Genomic DNA, 25,603 nt, shown 5'->3' on the forward strand with positions numbered 1-25,603 from the left:
TGGAAGATGAGATTCTTAAAGCACAGGAGAATGCCCCATCTAACACTCCTCATGGGAGGTTGTTTGTGCCTGGGACCTTTAGGAGAGATTTGTTTGTTGAGTGTCACGAATCTCGGTTGGCAGGTCATCCCGGAATCTCTGAGACCAAGAGACTGGTGGGTCGCAGTTTTTGGTGGCCTGGATGGCAGAAGGAAGTCATTAAGTGGGTGCGTCAATGTACTATATGTGCTAGATCTAAGTCCTCACATACTCCTGCTGCGGGGTTGCTTTGTCCTTTGGAGGTTCCCAGTGCTCCTTGGACACATTTGGCTATGGACTTTATAACTGACCTTCCCCCCTCTGAGGGTTTTACTGTCATCTGGGTGGTCGTGGACCGTTTTAGCAAGATGTGTCACTTGGTTCCCTTCGTCAAACTGCCCTGCGCTAAAACTCTCGCTAAGGCCTTTGTCAAGGAAATTGTCAGACTTCATGGCGTTCCTACTGACATTGTTTCTGATAGGGGTCCTCAGTTCATGGCTCGTTTTTGGCGTGCCTTTTGTGACAGGTTGGGAGTTCATTTGTCGTTCTCGTCCGGATATCATCCTGAATCTAATGGCCAGACAGAAAGGAAAAACCAGGATGTTGAGCAGTTCTTGCGTTGTTTTGTGGCAGACAATCAAGAGGGGTGGTCTGAGTTTCTGCCACTTGCTGAATTTGCTCTGAACAATCATACATCTTCTTCTGCTGGTTGTTCGCCTTTTTTTTGTTGTTCTGGGAGACATCCGTCGTTTGGGTCGTTCTCCAAGTTGGGATCTGCCGTGCCTGAGGAGGAGAATTTTTCCGGTGATTTGGAGAGAGTTTGGACGGATGTGTGTGGTAATCTTCAGGAGGCCAACAGAAAATCTAAAGACTACTTTGATAGGAAACGACAGGAGGTTTTGTTCGCTGTTGGTGACATGGTCTGGTTGTCCTCTAGGAATCTGCGGTTGAGGATTCCTTCTAAGAAATTGGGTCCCAAGTTTGTAGGGCCCTTTAAGGTGCTTCAGGTTGTCAACCAATCTGCGGTTAGGTTGGAGGTTCCTACCTCCTGGAGAATTAATCCGGTATTTCATGTCTCTCTGTTGAAAAAAGCTGTTGTATCGGATTGTGACGCCTCTGCCTCTGTTCCTCCGGTGGTGGAGGACGGGGAATATGAAATTTCTCGCATCCTTAACTCTAGACAGTATAGAGGTAGTTTGCAGTATCTTGTGGCCTGGAAAGGTTTCAGACCCGAGGATAACTCTTGGGTGAGGTCGGATGATGTTTCCGCGTCCAGACTTATCAGAGCGTTTCACAGGAGATTTCCTGATAAGCCTGGTCCTAGGGGATCCGGAGGATCCTCTTAGAAGAGGGGGTACTGTTAGAACCTTGCTCTTAGGTTTTTTCTATTGTTGGTCACATGACCTTGTTTGGCCTATTTAGTCCTGCTCCGCCCTTCTGGCTTTGCTGGACTTCATTGTATAACTACTTTCTAGCTAGCCTGTGCTCTGTATCTAACTCTGTTAGTTTGCTTGGTCTACGGACCTCTATGTTCTATATATTTTGTTTGTTCGTCTGTCTGCTACTATTTCTGTTAGGAGGTGTCCCATTTTCCTCCCAGTCCTTAGTACTTGTAGGGATTCCTTCCCCACATCTATAGGTCTCCGTACAGACTAGCTTAGGACTTTAGCAGGTCTGATCGCAGGATCAGGTTCCCTGTTACATCGTAGGGATTCAGCTGAGTTCTATCGTAGGGACAGATCTCCTCTCTTTCCTTAGCTCTGGTAGCAGAACATAACAGTTTAGGCACACTGTGGCGCTCAGAAGGGAGGAGAACATTTGGATTTGGGACTGCAGAATTTGCTGAATTTCTTTTGGGGGCCGAGGAGCCATTTTGCTTTTCCAGAGCCTTTGTACTACCAGAAATGTGGAAGCCCCCTATATTTCTGATGACAGATGATGGACCTGAGTGGGGGCATGCTTTTTTGTGGATTGATTTGAATCTTTTGTTGGCAACATTTTATATAACATTTCGGATCACATTTATCCGTCGCTCTATGCTGAGCAGTTACATTGGTGTTTCCATCTAAGTCTCCAAATGATGTGATTCAGATGAAACCCTCAAGGGAGCCATACACTATAATGAGGCAACAGAGTTACTTTGGACTCTGCCTGGCCTCTGTTCAGCGTTGTTCTTCTTTTCAGAAGTGCACAGAACTGTAGCGGACCGCGCTTTTATGCACCCCTAAAAAGACAGACACCGCTGGATCATAGGCTAGATGGCGTCCACAGCGCCTCCATCTGCCTCATCACAGGGAATCTTCTGCCGGGGGTTCCATTTGAATCATGTATTTCAGAGATTTACATGGAAACCCCGGTGTAAGTGCTCAGCGCAGGATAAATGTGAGCCGAGCCTTACTGCGATCTTTCGGAAGGAGAATGAACAAATCAACAGCAGGTGAAGAATTAGTTTTATTTATTTTTTAGGCACGTTCCTCATGCTGGATAAGTGATTAGGCGACTTTATTCTTTGGGTCAGTGCGATTACAGTGATATCAGATTTATATCGGGTTTTTATGTTTGGCTGCTGTCACACACTAAAAGACGCATTTCATGGTTAAACTAGTTTTTTGCATCGCCATATTTTAAGAGCTACAATTTTTCCATATTTTGGCCGACAGAGTCATGTGCAGGCTTGTTTTTTGCGGAACGAGTTTACATTTTTATTGGTATCATTTTCGGGTACATAAAGTTTTTTGATTGCTTTCTATTCCAATTTTTGGGAGGCTGAATGAACAAAAAACGGCAATTCAGGAATTGTTTTTTTGGAGGGGTTTTTATACTGTTCCGCATGTGGTAAAATTACAGCTTTATTCTTCTGGTCAGTACGATTACAGTGATACCACATTTATATAGTTTTTTATCTTTTGGCGCTTTTTTTTACACAATAAAAGCTATTGTATAGAAAAAATAATTATTTGTGCATTGCTGTATTCTGAGAACTGTAACTTTTTATTTTTCCAATGATGGAGCTGTATGGTGATTTTTTGATCTCGTTTTATTCCATTTTTTGTTTGGTGGTATGATGAAAAAGCATTGTTTTTTGCCCCGTTTTTAGTTTATTTTTTCTACGGTGTTCACTGAAGGGGTTAGCTAGTGTGAAAGTTTTATGGGGTGGGTCGTTCTGGATGTGGCGATACCAAATATGTGTATTTTTTTTTTTTTACTTAAAAATACAAATTTCTGGGTATAATATATGGTTTATATTTTTTTATTATTTATTTTGTGATTTATTTTTTTTTTTAAATATTATTACAATTCTTCTTTTTACTTTTTTTTTACTTTTTTACTTAGTCCCTCTAGGGGACTTTCATTTTCATGTGCCTAAGCGCTGTTATATACCATATCAATGCACCAGCATCGATCGGAGGTGAGAGGGAACCCCCTCCCTCTCCCTGCCTTCTAAATGCTGCAATCGATATCAGGCACCGCTCCTGGCAGTGAGAGCCGGGTGTCAACTATTAGCTGAACACCCGGCGGCGATCGCGCGCACACAGCTTCTGTGCGCGTAATATCGCCAGGACGTACCCAATATGTCCAAGGTCAGGAAGTCATTTCCAACCAGGACATACTGGGTACGTCCAAGGTCGGGAAGGGGCTAAGGGGGTTAAGGAGACCAGTCATCATTCACACCATTAGGTGAAATATCATATATTTACTGTTATACTTATATACTGACTATTGTGATGAGAGTGAACCCTGTATAAATATAGGAGTCGTGATAAAAAAAAAAGGAATAATTGTTCCAGCGTCTGGTAAAATAATTCTTTCTTTATTTTTCGGCCATTAAAAACTTGCAAAAAATTGCAAAGGTTGCATAGACAGGGTAGGGGAGCAAGACGCGTTTCGGACGCTCACTTGCGTTCTTTATCAATGCATAGGTACACAATGAAAAGGATTTTCTAAAATACTAAAAATGTGCCAATGAACAGTTGGAACAAATCACATGACATAATTACCACATTAAGAAACAGGTGCATGAAAACAGTCAATAGCGATACATGGTTTCTCTCTTCAGATTAAAACCCTTTGGGCTTCTTGAATCCAGATTAAATATCCAATACGCTTCTTTTGTCAAGAATTTTCGCTTTATATCTCCACCTCTTGCATGTGGAAAAAGTTTTTCAATACCTAAAACTTGCAAAGAAGACATGTCACGATTGTGCTCAATAATAAAATGCTTTGCGATAGCAGAGACATTTCTACTGGTGTTATTTGAATTAAGTATGTCATTATAATGTTCATTAAACCTAGTTTTTAATTTACGTGTAGTACAACCTATATAAAATTTATCGCATCTAGTACAATTCATTTTGTATACCACGTTCTCTGAATCACAATTAATATACTGTTTGATTTTATATTCATTTGAAAGATCAGAATCATGAAAAACAGAACTGCACAGTGTGTATGAACACATGCGACATTTCACTGAACCACATTTAAACGGCCCTTTTTGCTGCAACCAAGTGCTTTTTTTTATGTGTGGATCAGAAACAAATGTTGGAGAAAGTGAGTCACCTAATGAAGGTGCCTTTTTTTGCCACAACATTACAGCCTTTTTTCAAAATGCATGCTAATGTTTCATCTTCAAAAAGTATTGGTAGATGTTTAGTAAACAATTTTTTTATTTCTGAAAATTGTGCACTATATTGCAGCGAGATGACAGGTTTATTTTTCAAAAAATCATTTTTTACTTTTGTTTTAGGACGCAATAGATCAGTCCGTTTTTTGTCAGAAATTATTTTTTTTACCCCTGTCCAATACCCATTGGGGATAACCCCGTTGTTTTAATCTTTTTGAGGTTAATATTACTTCATTTTCAGCAACTATGGGATCTGAGCAATGCATGATGGAATTACCTGCAGATGGTTTGCAGTGGATACAATTTCACCTGGAATGCCCGTAAGAATCAAATCTAAGAACACCAAAACTTTTGAACTATAAGAAACAGTAAACCGCAAATTAACCGGTTCCCGACCGCCCACTGTAGATAAACGTCGGCGCTTGCCGGGCTCTGTGCAGCGCCGACGTTTAAAAACGGTGGGTGGTCTCGCAGCGCTCAGGACCCCCAGGGTCCTGCAAGCGCTGCGATTCCGGTGCAGAGCGTTAGCTCTGACAGGGGACATCATCGGGACCTGATTAGATCAGGTCCCAGTGATGTTAACCCTTAGCTGTCTTCTATATGCTGTGATCTATAGTGATCGCGGCATATAGGAGACAGCAGGAGGAGAGCGGGTCGTCAACTTACCTCTCCGAAGACCTCCGAGTCCTTCCAGGACCTGGGGTTGCTATGGCAGCTGGAGGTCACATGACCGCCTCCAGCTCTGCCATATATGGTGTCCTGTCTGGCTCAGCTGCAGCTGTAGCCAGACAGGAGACTCTGACTGAAACAGTCAGGGAAGATCTCATGTAATGTAATATATGTCTATTACATTACATGAGATCAGAGATCAGAAAAATAAAAATTAATGTCCCATACAGGGACTAAGAAAAAATGTGAAAAAAAGTAAAAAAAAAGTTTTTAAACTATTAATAAAAAAATCACAAAATAAATATAAATAAATAAAATATTAAACCAATAAATCCGTATATTTTTACAAAACCAAAAAAAGTACACATATTTGGTATCGCCGCGTCCGAAACAACCCGAGCTATAAAACTGTCACACTAATTAACTCCTTCTGTGCACACCGTAATAAAAATAAATAAAAAACGGAGCAAAAAAATATGCTTTTTCATCATATTGCCAAACAAAAAGTGGAAAAAAATGCGATCAAAAAACAAAATAGAAATAAAAATGGTACCACTGAAAACGTCATCTTGTTACGCAAAAAAAAAGCCGCCATACAGCTCCATCAGCCGAAAAATAAAAAAGTTATAGCGCTCAGAATAAAGCAATGCAAAAAAAATATTTTTTTCTATAAAATAGTTTTATTGTGTAAAAGCGCCAAAACATAAAAAAAATACAGTAAGTGTAGTATCGCTGTAAACGTACTGACCCGAAGAATAACGCTGCCTGATCACTTTTACCACACGCAGAACGGCATAAAAAAAAAACTCAAAAAACAATTCCTGAATTGTTTGTTTTTGTTAATTTTACCTCCCAAAAAACGGAATAGAAAGCGATCAAAAAATGTCACGTCCCCAAAAATGGTACCAATAAAAATGTCAACTCGTCCCGCAAAAAACAAGCCATCACATGACTCTGTCGGCCGAAATATGGAAAAATTATAGCTCTCAAAATATGGTGATGCAAAAACTAGATTTTGCAAAAAAAGCGTCTTTTAGTGTGTGACAGCTGTCAGTCATAAAAACCCGATATCAATCTGGTATCTCTGTAATCACACCGACCCGAAGAATAAAGTAATCTAATCAGTTATATCACACTAGGAACGGCGTAAAAAATAAATAAAACCAATTCTTCACCTGCTACTGATTTGTTTATTATGTCCCCAAAGATCCCAGTAAGGCTCTGCCCACATTTATCCTGTGCTCTGCGCTGAGCACTTACACCAGAGTTTCCGTGTAAATCTCTGAAATACATGATTCAGCCGGAACCCATGACGGAAGATTCCCTGTAATGAGACAGATATAGGCCACTGTGGACGCCGTCTAGCCTGGGATCCCACGGTGTCATTTGTTTTAGGCGTGCATAAAAGTGCGGTTGGCCACAGTTTTGTGCACTTCTGAAAAAAAGGACACCGCTACACAGAGGCCAGACGGTGTCCAGAGTAACTCTGCTGCCTCATTACAGTGAATGGATCCCGCAGGGGTTTCATCTGAATTACATCACTTGGAAATTTAGATGGAAACCCCGATGTAAGTGCTCAGCCTAGAGCGCCGGATAAATGTTACGTAAAATGTTCCCAATAAAAGCTTCAACTCAGTCCTCAAAAAAAGCTAGTCCCCACTCAGGTCCGTCATCTGTTAAAAATATAAGGGACTTCCAAGTTACTGGTAGCAGAAAGGCTCTGGAAAAGCAAAATGACCCTTGCCCCCCAAAAGAAATTCAGAAAATTTTGTGCTCCCAAATCCAAATGCCTATTCTACAATAATTTGTTCTCCAATTGTCAAATAGCGCTCCGTCCCCCCCAGATCTCACCGTATGGCTAAGCGGTACGATACAGCCACATATGGGGTATTGACACTTTTAGAAGAAATTGTGTGACACATTTCGGCACCATTTTTACCCATTGCCCTGTGTGAAAATGTAAAATCTGAGGGTAAAACATTTTTTTGTGGTAAAAATATAATTATGATTTTTTCACTGCCCAATGGTATAAATTTAAAAATTAAAAAATACTCACTACTTCCCTAGATGAATTCCTTGAGAGGTGTAGTTTACAAAATGGGGTCATTTGTGGAGGTTTCTGCTGTTTTGGCATCTCAGCGACTCTTCAAATGTGACATGGTGTCTGCTGCCTATCCCAGCCAACATAGCGCTCCTTTCTCTTCCGAACCCTGCCGTACACCAAAGCAGTGGTTTTCCCCCACGTATGGGGTATCGGCGTACTCAGGAGAAATTGTACAACAAATTTCATGGTGCAATTTCTCCGGTTATCCTTATGATAATGCAAAATTAGGGGATGAAAAACATTTTTTATGGGAAAAATGTGAAAATTTTATTTTCACGGCTCAATATTATAAACTTCTGTGAAGCAGCTGGGGGTGCAAGGTGCTCACCACACATCTAGATAAGTTCCCTAAGGGGTCTAGTTTCCAAAATGGTGGCACTTGTGGGGGGTTTCCGCTGTTTAGACACATTAGGGGCTCCACAAATGTGACATGGCGTCCGCTAATTATTCAAACAAATTTTACATTCAAAAAGTCAAATGGCGCTCCTTCCCTTTCAAACCCTGCCGTGCGCCCAAACAGTGGTTTTCCCTCACATATGGGGTATCGGCGTGTTCAGGAGAAATTGCACAACAAACTTCATGGTGCAATTTATCCTGTTACCCTTATGATAATACAAAATTAGAGAATGAAAAAGATTTTTTGTGGGAAAAATGTGAAAATTTTATTTTCACGGCTCAATATTATAAACTTCTGTGAAGCAGCTGGGGGTGCGAGGTGCTCACCACACATCTAGATAAGTTCTCTAAGGGGTCTAGTTTCCAAAATGGTGGCACTTGTGGGGGGTTTCCACTGTTTAGTCACATTAGGGGCTCCCCAAATGCGACATGGCGTCTGCTAATTATTCAAACAAATTTTACATTCAAAAAGTCAAATGGCGCTCCTTCCCTTTCAAACCCTGCCATGCGCCCAAACAGTAATTTGCCTCCACATATGGGGTATCAGCGTGTTCAGGAGAAATTGCACAACAAATTTCATGGTGCAATTTATCCTATTACCCTTATGATAATGCAAAATTAAGGGATGAAAAACGGTTTTGTGGGAAAAATGTGAAAATTTTATTTTTACGGCTCAATATTATAAACTTCTGTGAAGCAGCTGGGGGTGCGAGGTGCTCACCACACATCTAGATAAGTTCCCTAAGGGGTCTAGTTTCCAAAATGGTGGCACTTGTGGGGGGTTTCCACTGTTTAGTCACATTAGGGGCTCCCCAAATGCGACATGGCGTCTGCTAATTATTCAAACAAATTTTACATTCAAAAAGTCAAATGGCGCTCCTTCCCTTCCGAACCCTGCAGTGCGCCCAAACAGTAATTTGCCTCCACATATGGGGTATCAGCGTGTTCAGGAGAAATTGCACAACAAATTTCATGGTGCAATTTATCCTATTACCCTTATGATAATGCAAAATTAAGGGATGAAAAACGGTTTTGTGGGAAAAATGTGAAAATTTTATTTTTACAGCTCAATATTATAAACTTCTGTGAAGCACCTTGGGGTTCAAGGTGCTCACCACACATCTAGATAAGTTCCCTAAGGGGTCTAGTTTCCAAAATGGTGTCACTTGTGGGGGGTTTCCACTGTTTAGGCACATCAGGAGCTCTCCAAACGCAACATGGCGTCTGCTAATTATTCAGACAAATTTTACATTCAAAAAGTCTAATGGCGCTCCTTCCCTTCCGAACCCTGCAGTGCGCCCAAACAGTGGTTTTCCCTCACATATGGGGTATCAGCACGCTCAAGAGAAATTGCACAAAAAAATTTGGGGTCCATTTTTTCCTGTTACCCCTGTGAAAATAAAAAAAATTGGGTCTAAAGTAACATTTTTGTGAAAAAAGTTAAATGTTAATTTTTTTTTTCCACATTCCAAAAATTCCTGTGAAGCACCTGAAGGGTTAATAAAGTTCTTGAATGTGGTTTTGAGCACCTTGAGGGGTGCAGTTTTTAGAATGGTGTCAATTTTGGGTATTTTCTGTCATAAAGACCCCTCAAAGTGACTTCAAATATGATGTGGTCCCTAAAAAAATGTTTTTGTAAATTTTGTTGGAAAAATGAGAAATCGCTGGTCAACTTTTAACCCTTATAGCTCCCTAACAAAAAAAAATTTTGGTTCCAAAATTGTGCTGATGTAAAGTAGACATGTGGGAAATGTTATTTATTAACTATTTTGTGTGACATATCTCTCTGATTTAAGGGCATGAAAATTCAAAGTTTGAAAATTGCAAAATTTTCTAAATTTTCGCCAAATTTCCGATTTTTTCACAAATAAACGCAAGTTATATGGAAGAAATTTTACCACTATCATGAAGTACAATATGTCATGAAAAAACAGTCTCAGAATCAGGGGGATCCGTTGAAGCGTTCCAGAGTAATTACTTCATAAAGTGACAGTGGTCAGAATTGAAGAAATTGGCCCGGTCACGAAGGCAAAAACAGGCTCTGGCGCGAAGTGGTTAAATGAATTGTCATTCAAAAATGTAACAAATCCTGGAATGGCAGATTCATCTCTTTGCCAGATGAATATCATATCATCAATAAATCTACCATACCAGGACAAATTATGTATATAAGGGTTACTGTCCGAATACAAAAAACAATGTTCCCAATATGATATAGTCAGATTTGCCAAAGAAGGTGAGAAACGAGCACCCATTGAGACACCTTGGATCTGTAAATAAAAAATTCTCTCAAAAACAAAATAATTATGATTTAATAAAAAATTGGTCACATGTAATATATATTCTTGCATTACATCAGGATACGGACTGTACTTTTCCAAATGGAATCTCAATGCTTCCATAGCTACATAACATGGTATAGAAGTATATAAAGAATTAACATCACAGCCTATCCAGGTGTAATCTGATGACCATCTTTTGTTTGACAACTGATCTAAAATATCTTTAGTGTCTTTGATGTATCCAGGCACGCGCTGTACCAAAGGTTGTAAGATCGAATCTAACCACTCACCGAGACGTTCACTACATGATCCAATTCCATTGATTATTGGTCGCATTGGGGGTGGAAGGATATCTTTATGTATCTTTGGCAGAGCATGCATTGTAGGTGTTACAGGATTCAATGATATTAAATATTCACTGATTTATATTATTAATATGCCCAATTTTACACCCTCCGCTATTAAGATGTTGATTTGCTCACTAAATTTTTTTGTTGGATTAAATTTTAAGCGGGAATATGTCTTTTCATCAGATAAAAGCTTCAAAATCTGCGTCCTATAAGTTTCAGTGTCTAAAACAACTATCTTGCCACCTTTATCTGCCCTTTTTACTGGGATGTCTTTCATGGATTTTAATTCATTGAGTGCTTTAACTAAATCTGGACTCAGGTTTTTAGGGGGGTTATTTTTATTAACTTTTAAGCTTAAACTACGCAATTCCCTCTCCAAAACCTCCTGAAATTGCTCCATGCAATCAACCCTTGAGTTGACAGGATAATAGTAAGGATTTTTTATTTTAATGTTGTCCAACTTTAAAGCATCTTCAGATGTATTTCCTCTTAGTTCTTCCAAATTCAGTATAGCAATCTGTTCCGAAAAATCCAATCCTCGATAAAAGTTTTCACAGACATTTTCATCCTGTTTAGAAACCTCATCTTCTTCACCAGCAAAATGTTTTTTTTAACCGTAAGATTTCTTATAAAGCGGTTAATATCCATGATTGTCCCAAACAGTTCAAAATTTTTTTCAGGTATAAAACTAAGGCCTCTTGACAGCAAAATAAGTTGTTCATTAGAAAAATCACAAGAAGACAAATTCAATACAATTGACTTTGCATTAATTATTTCTTGTTTCTTGCAGTCATGGTGTGCGTTCCGCTTGTGTTTCCTCCCGCCCCGTCTTTTACGTTTTTTGCAACCTTTGTTATGGGAATACATCACCAGTGCTTTCAGTTTCAGACTGAGTTGAGACTTCTGAGATGTTGGATTCTGAAAAACTGACCGAAAATGGTCTAGTTTTAGATGCGTCCATGTTTTCTTTATTTTTCTGATTCCTTTTCTTCTTTTTAAGAATGGATTTAGGAGTACGATCACCACTAATATTACGACTCCAATCATACACATGATTCAGAGAGTAATCTAATGTGTCCCTTTGAAATTTGCGTTTTTTTATTTGCATGATATTATCTTCAAGTTTAGTAACAGATTTCTGAATTTTAACAAGGGATTCATCTAGTTCCTTCTGAAACCCATTCTCAATCAAATCAGATTATTTTAATTTCAATGTCGTGATGCTCCAAAGACAAAAACCTTAGGAATTAAAACAAAAACAAAAAAACTCTTAAATTATGTGTACTGAACCTGAACCTGGAAATTCTGCATACAGCAAGAAATGCATTTATTTCCTGCTCTTCAGATTACATTGCCTCAAGTAAAGAAGTCTGTTCTCAAAGTAGAAGCATTGATCAGTCACAATTGCATTCATCGCCTAAACGTCAGATTGCAGGTATTTTTACACTCTAAAGTATTATTGAATGACATACAAGGAAGTTCCCTACTATAATGCTATTATAGCAAACCCTCAACTGGCCATAAAATGGTATATTCAATTATATAATACTAATAAATAATAATATTCAATAATAATCAGCTGTCAGACGTATGATGTAAACCTGGTCACACACATTAGGCTTCATTCACTCTTCCAATGTAACGGATAGCCGAACAGAAAAATAGAACTTTGAAGATTGGTGTGAACCTAGCCTTAGAAAGACATCAGCAAGTCACGTCAGGAAGAAGCACTGGGAAAGTTGGACTTTTTTCATCACTAATTCCCTATACCAGGGGTGGGCAATCAATTTTCCCGAGGGGCCACATGACAGACCGCGACTGTTGTGGATGATGAACCAATAGGCTGAAATGAATTCTGCTCAATATTAATATCAATATATTAATTATTATATAATTAAAAATTATATTAATATTAATTGTATCACTTAATATTGAGCAGAATTAAGTATGCTGACATCTCCCTATATACCGTTTGAGCCCGAATACAGCCCCTTCTATATATCATATGAGCCCCCCCACAGCCCCTTATATACCGTAAGAGCCCCCACACAGCCTCCCTATATACAGTATGAGCCCCACACAGCCTCCCCATGTCCATCATTAGGACCACACAGCCTCCCCATGTCCAGCATAAGAGCCCCATAGCCTTCCCATGTCCAGCATGAGAGCCCCATAGCCTTCCCATGTCCAGCATGAGAGCCTCACAGCCTCCCCATGTCCATCATTAGGACCTCACAGCCTCCCCATGTCCAGCATGAGAGCCCCATAGCCTTCCCATGTCCAGCATGAGAGCCCCATAGCCTTCCCATGTCCAGCATGAGAGCCTCACAGCCTCCCCATGTCCAGGATGAGAGCCCCACAGCCTTCCCATGTCCAGCATGAGAGCCCCACAGCCTCCCCATGTCCAGGATGAGAGCCCCACAGCCTTCCCATGTCCAGCATGAGAGCCCCACAGCCTCCCCATGTCCAGCATGAGAGCCCCACAGCCTCCTCATGTCCTGCATGAGAGCCCCACAGCATTCCCATGTCCAGGATGAGACCCCAATAGCCTCCCCATATCCATAATGAGACCCCAATAGTCTCCTGATGTCCAGCATGAGAGTCTCACAGCCTCCCCATGTCCAGCAGGAGAGCGCCCCCACAGCTTTCCCATGTCCAGCATGAGAGCCCCAGAGCCTCCCCATGTCCGGCATGAGACCCCAATAGCCTCCCCATGTTCAAAATGAGACCCCTATAGCATCCCTATGTCCACGATGAGAGCCCCATAGGCTCCCAATGTTCGGCATGAGAGCCCATAGCCCCTCCATGTCCAGGATGAGAGCCTTGTAGCCACCACATGTCCAGCATTAGACCCCCATAGCCTCTCCATGTCCAGCATGAGACCCCCATAGCCTCCCCACGTCTAGCCAAACATCCCATACACGTGAAAGAAAAGAACACCACATACTCCCCTCATTTCCGTTCCCCCGGCAGCTTTTTGGAGGGTTTTCCCATAATTTGTGTGACGTCTTTTTTATTTTGTTTTCCAGTCATTTGTTTTTTCACTCCATTGAATAAAGGAAACTCAAAACACGTCCAGATGTCTTTCGGTTGCCTTTGGACCTTTCCCATTGACTTGTATTGTAAAGGACAGAGGGTCTTCCGAACAGAAAACTCTAGAAGAATGGACCGGCCATGTCTTTTAACCACTTGGCATCTTTCTAAAAAACTAAGGTATCAAAAGATGTTCAAAACATTATTATGCAAAATAAGAAAGCAAAATTGGTTTTATGTAATTACACACATGCATAAAATCCAACAGAGAGGTCATGCAATCTTATAGGAATATGTTCCGTGCAATATCACAATGCATATTCCCAGGTACACAGATCGCCATTATGATCCTGGCCTAACACGGCAGTTTATTAGGGGTAATAAGAGAAAATGTGAGGTGTGCATGATAGGGTTAACTTGGAAATTCAGTTCAGTAGCGGAGATTAAAATGTTCATCTGGTAAAATCCAAACCAATAGCTTTACATATGACTAGTTCCACCATCGCAGCCCAAGTACTCACCAACACATGACATGGCGAGGGCCTTTACACTGCTGACAAGTGGGAAAGAGTCACCTGCGAGGCTCAAAACAAAACTGCACCATGAGAAGGATTTTTATCTGATTGGGGCTGCTAGGGCTCGCTCTCACTTGTGATTAAATCGGACGAATGCAATCCGATTAAAAAGCGAATTGCATTCGTACCAATTTAATCCTATGCTTGTGTTCTCAATGTTTTTCTTTTCAGCTCCGATTGGATTGCGATCGGACTGAAAAAAAAAAAATGCTGTGATTGCATGCTGGATTCAGATCGCACGCACACATATAAGCCTATGAGTGTGTGTAAAACATTACACTGCACTCAGATATCACCCGAGTGCAGTGCGATTCCCACCGAAGCCGGCAACTGAGGAGATGGAGAAATTAATTTCTCCGTCTTCTCCGCAGCTGTGCTCATGTGAGAGGATCGGAGCACGGAGCACTGACACTCGGCTCCCGCTCGCAGCACAGCAGGAGCCGAGTGTCATTAGCATATTGCATCCGATGCTCTCCCATCGGATGTGATACACTAGTGGGACCCCTGGCCTTAGGACAAGATTCGGGTGAATAGAGAATGGCACATTACACGTTACTCTTTTATTTACTCCTGCAATGATATATCGATAAATATTTATATTACTGTATTGTTTTTTTTTAATGGTTGCCTTAAAGGGAACCTGTCACCAGAAAAAATTCTATTAACCTGCAGATATGGAGTTAATCTGCAGGTTAAAAGCATTACTAACCTGCCCAGCGCCTGCACTTTGCCTAACACTTCGGGGAGAAAATGAACTTTATTCCCCCTGGCAGTGTTCGGGTTTTAGCCACGGGGGGCAACGCTGGTTCAGTCACCACTGAGAATACAGAGCGGCGGCTGTAACCGTGGCCCTGACTGGTGGCTGGCCTTAAGGCCAGGGGCATGGTTACAGCGGCTACTCTTTATTCTCAGAGCAGTGACTGAACCAGCGCCACCGCCACCCCCGTGACTAAAACCGCGCCCCCGGCCATTGACACTGGCTCTGCATTTGGACCAGCTGTCAGTCGCAGTTACAGCCGCCGCTTTGTATATTTAGAGCGGTCACTGGGCCGATGCTGTCGCCACTCCCATGACTGAACTGTCGGGGGAAATAAAGTTAATTTTCTCCCTGCAGCGCTAGGCTAAGTAATGCTATTAACCTGCAGATTATCCCTATATCTGCAGGTTAATAGCATTTTTTTTTTTGGTTACAGATTCCCTTTAAAGGACTCGTCCACTACTGGATGACCTCCCTTGTATGTCCCCAATGTCCTGAATAAAATAAAGCCCTTCTCTGCCAGATCAACGCTTTGAATGCTGTGTCCCCCTGGGTCCTGGGATGTTCTGACATTGTTTATGTCACGGGAGCGCTGCCACCGCTGATGGGCTGCAGCCTCTACAGTTCTATAATAGAGAACGTCCGTTCTTTTAAATGAGCCAAGAACTGCAAATCATCTCCTATTCCAGAGAATAAGACATCGGAGTCCCTGGATTACACTGCCCTCTTAGGCTAAGTGCCCACGTAGCGTTTTTCAAGCGTATATGCTGTGGAATTTCCGCAGCATAAATGCTTGTTAAACGCTAGGTAATCCGCCCCCCATGGTCCCCAAGGGGATTCCGCAAGTTCTATGCACAAGCTGCGGATTTTTCCGCAGCGTTTATGCTGCGCTCAAAAATCCGCAGCATGTCCATTAATTTTGCGGACACGCAGAGTAATCGCCGCCATTGACTTGCATTGAGACGCACATAATCCGTGTCAGTACATTTGTACTCACGGATTATATGCGTTTCAATGTGCGGATGGTACCCAGTTCTGGAGGAGAGGAGACTCTCATCCAGACCTGGGTACCATTGTACCTGTAAAAAAAAGAATAAAATAAAAAATAAAGTTTATATTCACCTTCCGACGGCCCCCGGTCTCCTTCCCTTTGCTTGCGGGCAGGACTGTAGGACCTGCGGTGACGTCACAGTCATGTGACCGCAGGCCCTTCAGTGCAGTGTCCCGCGATCAGCTGGCAGACAGGAGCGAGCGTAGCAACACACGCCGGGCCATCAAAGGGTAAGTATAGGTTTATTTTTTTATTTTTAAACATTCTTATGGTCACACTATATAAATCCATGCTGTTTGCATGGATTTATATAGTGTGACCTAGTTGTCAAGCACTTTCCAAGTGATGCTAAAATCGCCTGGAAAGCGCTTGTCAATCCGCATGCAGAAACGCATGTGAAAACGCTTCAAATCCGCATGTGGATCCGCATGTATTTGGCAGGAAAAACGCATGTACAATCTGCATGCGTTTTTTCTGCCAAGGAGATGCAGAAATGATGCAGAAATTTTATGCTTCATTTCTGCATCGTGGGCACATAGCCTTAGGCTACGTTTCCATGATGAGCTTTTGGTGAGTTTTTGATGTTGCAGATTTTCTGCACCTATTATATAAATTAGGTAACTTATGTTTTTTCATTGCATTTTTTAGTGCATTTTTTTTACATGTGTATTTGACTCTGCATTATTTGTCCCTTTATTACGTCAGGCGCTAAATAAAGCTGCTTTGTTTTTGATGCTTTCTGCTATTTGTCTTTGATAGAGTCATGTGCAGATTACACACTTTTTTAGAGAGTTTCTGCAGCAAAATCCACTAAAAATGCATGTGCGTTTTTTTTACCTGCGGATTTTCTGCATCTAATGCAATTCTTTGGGGAAAATCTGCACATAAAACGCAAGAAAAATTGATGTTGCGGATTTGAAACGCCCCACAGATCAGTTCAAAAAAAGTAAAAAAAAATGTTTTAAATATTCCATGAAAATTTTTTTTTGCAAAGCTTCTCCTGCCCATTGAGATGTTAAAAACGTAAGAGGACGCTCTGCAGACAGTATCAGACACCGGAATCAGCGGCAGAGATTCAGTGCAGGACCCGGGGAGGGTGAATATAGCAAAAAAATTTTTTAACAAACTGCAGCCAAGTGACAGGTGTTTTTCCACAACCAAAAGAGAAACTTCATTCAAGGCTATGTGCCCACGATGCAGAAATGCTCAGGATTTTTTCCTGAGCGTTTCTGCATCTCCCTGGCAGAAAAAAAACGCATGCGGATTGTACATGCGGATTGTACATGTGTTTTCCTGCCAGGGACAAGCGTAAGTGAAGCGTTCTTCACATGCATTTCCACAGGGTTGACAAGCGATTTTAGCATCACTTGGAAAGTGCTTGTCAACTTGGTCACACTATATAAATCCATGGATTTATATAGTGTGACCGAAAGAATGGTAAAAAATAAAAAAATAAATCTATACTTACCCTCTGATGGCCCGCGCTGTCTTGCTTCGCTCCGTTCTCCCTTGCCGGCAGCGGTACAGTGAAGGACCTGCCGACGTCAGCGTCACATGACTATGACTATGTCCTTCAGTCCATCGAGAACTGCCGGCATGTGAGGAGGAGCGCACGGCGGGCTGTCAGAAGGTAAGTATACATTTATTTTTTATTTTATTCTTTTTTTTACAGGTTCTATGGTACCCAGGTCCGGAAGAGAGTCTCCTGTCCTCCACACCCGGGTACCATCCGCACATTAGAACGCGTGGAATGTGCATCTACATATACAGTGATGCGTAATCCATGCGGTCTAATGCAAGTCAATGGCGGCGAAAACGCCACGCTTCCGCAAAATAATTGGTAAGTGCTGCGTTTTTTTCCGCAATGATAATCCGCAGCGGAAATTTCCACATCATGTGCACAGCACATGCGGATTATCATTGGGGGACATGGCAGGCCTGCTACCATGCGATTTTTAAGCGTTTCTGCAGCGTTTTTGCCGCTGCGGAAATGCTTAAAAAACGCATCGTGGGCACACAGCCTAAAAATGAACCCCGCTGATTTATGGCACTACTGTTTTTTTAATGAGGATTTTAAAGCTGATCCAATCCAAAATTCTTGCTATCCCCACAGCATGTAGTTGGACCATAGGAAATGTTTAATGGCAGGCAGCACTTTGCATATCACTTTGCGCTGCTCTCTCCCTGTCATAACGCAGGATAATTAATCGTGGCGCTCATTCAGACACCTCTCACACTGACAGGGAAGAGCAGAGCAGGAATATCCGATCAGCACGCTGTTCCCGGGGCCGCCACTAGGGGGAGCTGCGGTAAAGGCGGCACTTGGCATACCCTCCTCGGGTCGTTGTACTACCCTGTCCGAAGATCACGTGACGGTCGCAAAACGTCGTCCAGTGCGACAGCGTGACACGCAAACGGTGCGACAGGCGCGGAGTACGGGCGGCGATAGTCGGAGGGGGGTCTGAGAGGGCTGCGGGCTGGGGCAGGGTGAGGGCGGAGGAGGCGGTGCTGCCATTCCCTGCTGGTTTCCTGTATCCCCGCTTCCTCTCGGTTTCCCAGCGCTTCTCTTCATGTGAGGAGGGGGCACTTCTCTCCCTCCCCTGTGTGCTCGGAGCCTCCCTCCAGTCCCCAGGTGCTCGGACAAGAGCAGCCGGAACCGCCCGCCATGGCGTCCAACACGGACAGGGAGATCATCCTGACCGACTACCAGGTGAGGGGCCCGGGGCCGGGGCGGGGAGCTGCTGTGGACGGAGCGGAGCCTCCGGGGGGACTGTGGCCGCGGTGCTGCCCGCTGCCTCCCGGCCGGGAGCGGGAGCCTTACTTTGTGAGCAGCAGAGAGTTGTGCAGAACTTGTGCAGAGAGGGCTCCTGGGTCCTGCAGGCAATGAATGACAGGCACAGGCCTGGTCAGGGGGCAGCTGCCCGGACAGCCGGCACCAGTGCTTGACCAGTGGGCGGCCGGCACAAGTCCTGCTCTGGGGGCAGCAGCCAGGACAGCTGGCACCAGTGGTACCATGGTGGGCAGCCAGCACCAGTCCTGCGCCGGGGGCTGCTGCCCGGACAGCCGGCACAGTGCTTGACCAGTGGGCAGCCGGCACAAGTCCTGCTCCAGGGGCAGCAGCCAGGACAGCTGGCACCAGTGGTACCTTGGTGGGCAGCCAACACCAGTCCTGCGCCGGGGGCTGCTGCCCGGACAGCCGGCACAGTGCTTGACCAGTGGGCGGCCGGCGCCAGTCATGCTCCAGGGACAGCTGCCCGCACCAGTGGTACCTTGGTGGGCAGCCAACACCAGTCCTGCTTAGGGGGCAGCTGCCTGGACATCCAGCGCCAGTCGTGCCCAGGAGGGCATCCAGCGTCAGTCGTGCCCCATCTCCTAATAACGGGGGACTGTAACCCCTCCACACCCCCGGTGTGTCTCCGCTCATAACATAAGGTCTCCATTGATCATACAGGATGGGGAAATCATTATCATGTCACAAGTGATGTTGTATTTGGGCATCCTAATCCCATGGACACCACTGATTGATAATGTAGTGATCCCCCATTAATAAGTGTAAGGCCGGTCTTGTGGCTGTAATACGGCATCATTAGCTGGTCCGTATTACATACACAAGGCACGGACCCCCCTATCCTTCCCTATAATGAATCGAACACTTTAGGTCCAACTTCTGAAACGAAGCTTTTAGATTTGCTTGGTGTCAAGGAGGGGGGGCTGCTGGGGTCCGTGCTGTGATTCACATTCACTTAAATAGATTGTGAGTATCTGGGTCTTGTAGACTTATACGGACTTATCTGGTGGCCATATAGCTGGAGTCGGTCAGTTAACATCCTGTCAGTCATTAGAAGTAATTTATTGGTCATGTTGTCATTTTATTAATTAGAATTTTGCTTTAATTTGGTTATCATTAAGTCACTTGATTTATTACATTATTTTTATTGTATTTTATATGGTTTTCGTATATAATTTATTTTTTTTCGGTTCATTGTATGTTTTATTTTTATTTGTTTTATTTTTTATCATTTTAATAAATTGATTCATTTTATATTCATTATTCTTGTATATAATTTGACAGTAATATTTCTAGCTTCATTGTATATTTTATATTATGTTTTTGTGTATAAATTGTAATATTAATTTTTAGGTTCATTATATTTTTGCATAGCTTAATTTAATCTAGATTTATTGTATATTATATATGTGTATATTTCAGTAATATTTCAAGTTTCATTATATATATATATAATATATATATTTTTTGTATAGTTTATTTTAATCTAGATTTATTGTATTTTTTATATTTTTTCATTCTTGTATATATTTCAGTAATATTTCTAGGGGCATTGTTTTATACCACTCCTAGATAATCAGGCATATATAAAATTGACCACATTTTCCTTGTGGCTCCCATGACTTCTGCTCACGATACCATCCTAATTATCACATAATCCAGTTTCTTATAGTGAGAAATGACTTGCCTATGACCATGATGATATAGGAGAGTGTGCATTGTCTGTATTGATTCTTGCTTTGAACACATCTAGTTATTATTGATCGGTTTATGGTATATTGTTCTTCAGCATAGGCACCCTGGATTTGTTTCGACTACATAATTGCCGCCCTAGAGGAAACAGAATAAGTGTGTGTGTATATATGTATGTATGTATATAATAATACACACTACAGACCAAAAGTTTGAACACACCTTCTCATCTAAAGATTTTTATGTATTTTCATAACTTTGAAAATTGTACATTCACACTGAAGGCATCAAAACTATGAATTAACACATGTGGAATTATATACTTAACAAAAAAGTGTGAAACAACTGAAAATATGTCTTATATTCTAGGTTCTTCAAAGTAGCCACCTTTTGCTTTGATGACTGCTTTGCACACTCTTGGCATTCTCTTGATGAGCTTCAAGAGGTAGTCACCGGAAATGGTCTTCCAACAATCTTGAAGGAGTTCCCAGAGATGCTTAGCACTCTTTTTTGTTAAGTTTATAATTCCACATGTGTTAATTCATAGTTTTGATGCCTTCAGTGTGAATGTACAATTTTCAAAGTTATGAAAATACATAAAAATCTTTAGATGAGAAGGTGTGTCCAAACTTTTGGTGTGTGTATGTATATATATACATATGTATATATATATATATATATATATATATATCACTGCTAAAAAAAAATAAAGGGAACACTCAAATAACACATCCTAGATCTGAATGAATGAAATATTCTCATTGAATACTTTGTTCTGTACAAAGTTGAATGTGCTTACAACAAAATCACACAAAAATCATCAATGGAAATCAAATTTATTAACCAATGGAGGCCTGGATTTGGAGTCACCCCCAAAATTAAAATGGAAAAACACACCACAGGCTGATCCAACTTTGATGTAATGTCCTTAAAACAAGTCAAAATGAGGCTCAGTATTGTGTGTGGCCTCCACGTGCCTGTATGACCTCCCTACAATGCCTGGGCATGCTACTGATGTGGTTGCGGATGGTGGTCTGTGGGATCTCCTCCCAGACCTGGACTAAAGCATCCGCCAACTCCTGGACAGTCTGTGGTGCAACGTGATGTTGGTGGATGGAGCGAGACATGATGTCCCAGATGTGCTCAATTGGATTCAGGTCTGGGGAACGGGCGGGCCAGTCCATAGCTTCAATGCCTTCATCTTGCAGGAACTGCTGACACACTCCAGCCACATGAGGTCTGGCATTGTCCTGCATTAGGAGGAACCCAGGGCCAACCACTGCACCAGCATATGGTCTCACAAGGGGTCTAAGGATCTCATCTCGGTACCTAATGGCAGTCAGGCTACCTCTGGCGAGCACATGGAGGGCTGTGCGGTCCTCCAAAGAAATGCCACCCCACACCATTACTGACCCACTGCCAAACCGGTCATGCTGAAGGATGTTGCAGGCAGCAGATCGCTCTCCACAGCGTCTCTAGACTCTGTCACGTCTTTCACATGTGCTCAGTGTGAACTGCTTTCATCTGTGAAGAGCACAGGGCGCCAGTGGCGACTTTGCCAATCCTGGTGTTCTGTGGCAAATGCCAAGCGTCCTGCACAGTGTTGGGCTGTGAGCACAACCCCCATCTCTGGACATCGGGCCCTCATAATACCATCATGGAGTCGGTTTCTAACCCTTTGTGCAGACACATGCACATTTGTGGCCTGCTGGAGGTCATTTTGCAGGGCTCTGGCAGTGCTCCTCCTGTTCCTCCTTGCACAAAGGCTGAGGTAGAAGTCCTGCTGCTGGGTTGTTGCCCTCCTACGGCCCCCTCCACGTCTCCTGGTGTATTGGCCTGTCTCCTGGTAGCGCCTCCAGCCTCTGGACACTACGCTGACAGACACAGCTAGCCTTCTTGCCTTAGCTTGCATTGATGTGCCATCCTGGATGAGCTGCACTACCTGAGCAACTTCTGTGGGTTCTAGAGTCAGTCTCATGCTACCACGAGTGTGAAAGCACAACCAACATTCAAAAGTGACCAAAACATCAGCCAGAAAGCATTGGTACTGAGATGTAGTCTATGGTCCCCACCTGCAGATCCACTCCTTTATTGAGGATGTCTTGATAATTGCCAATAATTTCCATCTATTGTCTATTCCATTTGCACAACAGCATGTGAAATTGATTGTCAGTCAGTGTTGCTTCCTAAGTGGACAGTTTGATTTCACAGAAGTTTGATTTACTTGGAGTTATATTCTGTTGTTTAAGTGTTTCCTTTATTTTTTTTTGAGCAGTGTATGTATGTATGTATAGAGATATATCTCTATCATAGGTACATGCATAGGTACAATCTTCCCTTCTTCACAAAGGGGGAAAAGAAGATTTTTTTTCATCTGTAGGTTTATTTTTTTTTCCACATCTATATGGCATTTAAAAATTTTATAAAACAAAATTGTTTGTTTTAAAAATTTAAATGGATTCATTAAAAGCGGATGCCCAACTTAAGGGGTCTGTTTGGCATCCGTTGTTTTTTACGCACCCATGGGCAAGTCTGATCCCAAAAAAATGGATGAAAATAGTGCTTTCTTATATTTTTTTGTTTTTATACACTGATAATTGGTCCATATGTCCAATCGTTCACGTGAACTACCCCATTCGCTTTACGTCGTGTGTTCTGTTCTTCTTGCACCCAAACAACATATGAACCAAAAATGTGCTGGTCTGGATGAGGCCTCAGTCAGGAAACTGACTATAAGGCCCTGTGCACACCACCGTGATAATCGGATGAGTGCTATGTCATTTTGTTGCTCCCATGTTATTCTTTGGGGTCGTGCACATGTCGATCTTTTCCTCAGTCTGAAGAAAAAATTGCAGCTTGTGCAAGTTGCCTCCTATCAGATGGCACTCACCCGTTCATGTCTATGGAAAACATCAGACCGCACGCTGATTAGATCGATTTTCAGACATACTTCATGTAGAAGATGGAGAAACATTTCTTTTTTCTCTACATCCGAGAAACTTGGATCGCACCCTGATCAATGTGTGATCAGTATAATCGGAGCGGTTTTCTCGGATGACCCCGGCCTAAGTCACAATGTGTGAGTAGTTTTATTAACTTTTATGGCTGAGGTGGTGCAGTGTTGCTGTTTACAGTGGCTGATGTCTTTTTTTTATTAACCTCATTATTGGACTCTATTAGGCACAGAATAAGCGATTCCTCGCCTGTGTTACAGGCGCACAAAGTGCATTACTTCCTTATTCTTCAAGGAATCCAAATGTAAATGTCGTTAAAGCAGGTGTTTTCTCTTTTTAGTCGGGAGATGTCACAAGAAGTAAGCCATCCTTTGTTTTGGTCTGTGTTCCTGGTAACCTTGTCTATAAACCTCATAGTCGAGGTGTAAGGTTCTTGGTGGCAGGACCGCTATTTTCCAAGGGCTTTTTTGCATTGTGGTTCCCGTATCTCGGTCTTCTTCTTAGGAGTTTATTTATGGGACCCTATTGCTTTTGGAAATGATAAGCTGCTCTGAAAAGGAAGCCAATCGCCGGACCAAATTCAATTAAAGGATGAGAGTAAAGCTGGTTGTGCTGCATGGCACCTGTGTATTTCTTAAGGAGCAGACCGTCTCGTGTCATTACTTCTAGCTGCTTAGCATACATAAGATATTTCTAGACATTTTGTTATTTCTCACACTCTATACCTCTTGTGTGTGCTGCTTTTTGGGTCAGTGATTTAGCAAGTTGTGCAGTGTTGTCTCTGACATCTTAGCTCTCCTAAGGACTGATTCACATGACCATGCAGCTGCCATACTGCATCCACAGGTCTTGGCTCAACCATATAAGCTGATCACAAATCACAAGACCTACAGTCGTAATGCAGACAAGAAAATATGGCTTCTATATGGTCTGGTGACTTAGCCCAAAGGGCTACCATACTGGAGATGAGCGAATCGATTTGCAGGACCCTTGTCCACCGATTACATCAGTAGTCCGTGACTGCCGAATGGGAGCCCTGCTAACCCTGCCAGAATCCCAGTGCCTTTTGTGATTACTAGACGCGATGTCACATTGCAACAATGATGTTGCTTGAGGCCTACCGGGAATTCCAGCAGGTAGGAGGTGGTACTCAGCACTCCTGTCTGGCAGCCATTGACTACCAATATGGCCGCTGGACCCAGGTTGTGCAAATGTATTTACTATTCTCTAAATAATACACTTGAATGTCAATAAAAAGCTTGACATTTTTTCACCAGGAAGAGCACCTTGTAGGTAACACGTAGAAGGTACATCTTTTCCAGCTGTCTTTTTCCTAACTATTACTTTAAGGGGTTTTCCCACTACCAGTATAGTTGATAGTGGGGGGCCAACAAGGGGGTAATTGTGAATAGAGCCACTAGTATGTGCAGGCATGACTACTTCTCCATTTACTGCCTATTTGAGCAGTAAGGCTTTGTTCACACACGTTGTGTTTCTTTCTGCTGGTCACTTTACTCTGGCAGGAAAACGGCTGCATTAAAGACGCAGGTTTTGGTGTGTTTTTTGCTGCGTTGGTTTTTTTTTTTTTTTACCACTCATTACTTCATATAGCTGAAAAAATGCTGCAAATACGCTGAAAGAAGTGACATGCTCTATTTTCCAAAAACTCAAGCAAGTCACAAAATACGCAGCAAAAAACAATGCATGAAAAGAGAATTCTGGTTTCTCGTAGACTTTGCTGGTACTGCAAAACGCATCTGAAGATTTGCATAAAAATCTGCAACAAAATACGCTGCAAAACTCAACGTGTGTGAACATAGCCTAATTTTTATACGGGACCTTCACTCCCATAGAGCATCAATTGAGTAGTGGTTACACCTGCACAATACTGCGCCGTTCACATGGTGGACACAGGACCTGTGTCCTCGGGATGACTCCCAGCCATCTGATGGTCATTTCCATCAGGAATGGATGTTCTTCATTGATCATCATTGATGCGAAAAGACTGTTCTATTTAATACCTGAAGTGAATATCGCTGTAGGAGACACTTTTCATGTCATCGATAAAGCTTTGTAATATAATATAGATGTTAAACAGTTTTATCTTCTTCATGCACGTTGGCCAAATGAAATTATAGTTTCTAAATGACTATCATAAGATTTCCACCAGAATCTTAAATGACTTCACTCTGGTACTTGCCTCTAGCAAATGCGGGCAGATGTGATGCCTCGGTAATCCTGTCTTGAAGAAGGCCCTTTTAGAATCTTGTCTTTTTATGGTAAATCCATAAGTGTGCAGACGTCGTAGAC

At 42.4% G+C, this 25,603-nt stretch overlaps 1 protein-coding gene across 3 annotated transcripts in view; it reads left to right on the top strand.

Moving 5' to 3' along the window:
• Positions 1-18,170: 18,170 nt before the first annotated feature.
• The window catches only part of PKN2 (protein kinase N2), a 124,416-nt gene continuing 116,983 nt past the window's right edge, over positions 18,171-25,603 (top strand). For 2 of the 3 annotated variants that reach the window (XM_073643166.1, XM_073643168.1), the window contains exon 1: positions 18,171-18,569. In XM_073643166.1, the coding sequence (XP_073499267.1) occupies positions 18,525-18,569 (45 nt within the window). In that variant the 5' untranslated portion in view covers positions 18,171-18,524. The remainder of the gene's footprint in view (positions 18,570-25,603) is intronic. The other variant, XM_073643167.1, reaches the window with a different exon arrangement.

This window comes from Phyllobates terribilis, unplaced genomic scaffold (assembly GCF_046119375.1).
Source record: "Phyllobates terribilis strain yellow unplaced genomic scaffold, ASM4611937v1 Scaffold_8__6_contigs__length_399053987, whole genome shotgun sequence".
In the NCBI taxonomy this organism is placed as follows: Eukaryota; Metazoa; Chordata; class Amphibia; order Anura; family Dendrobatidae; genus Phyllobates; species Phyllobates terribilis.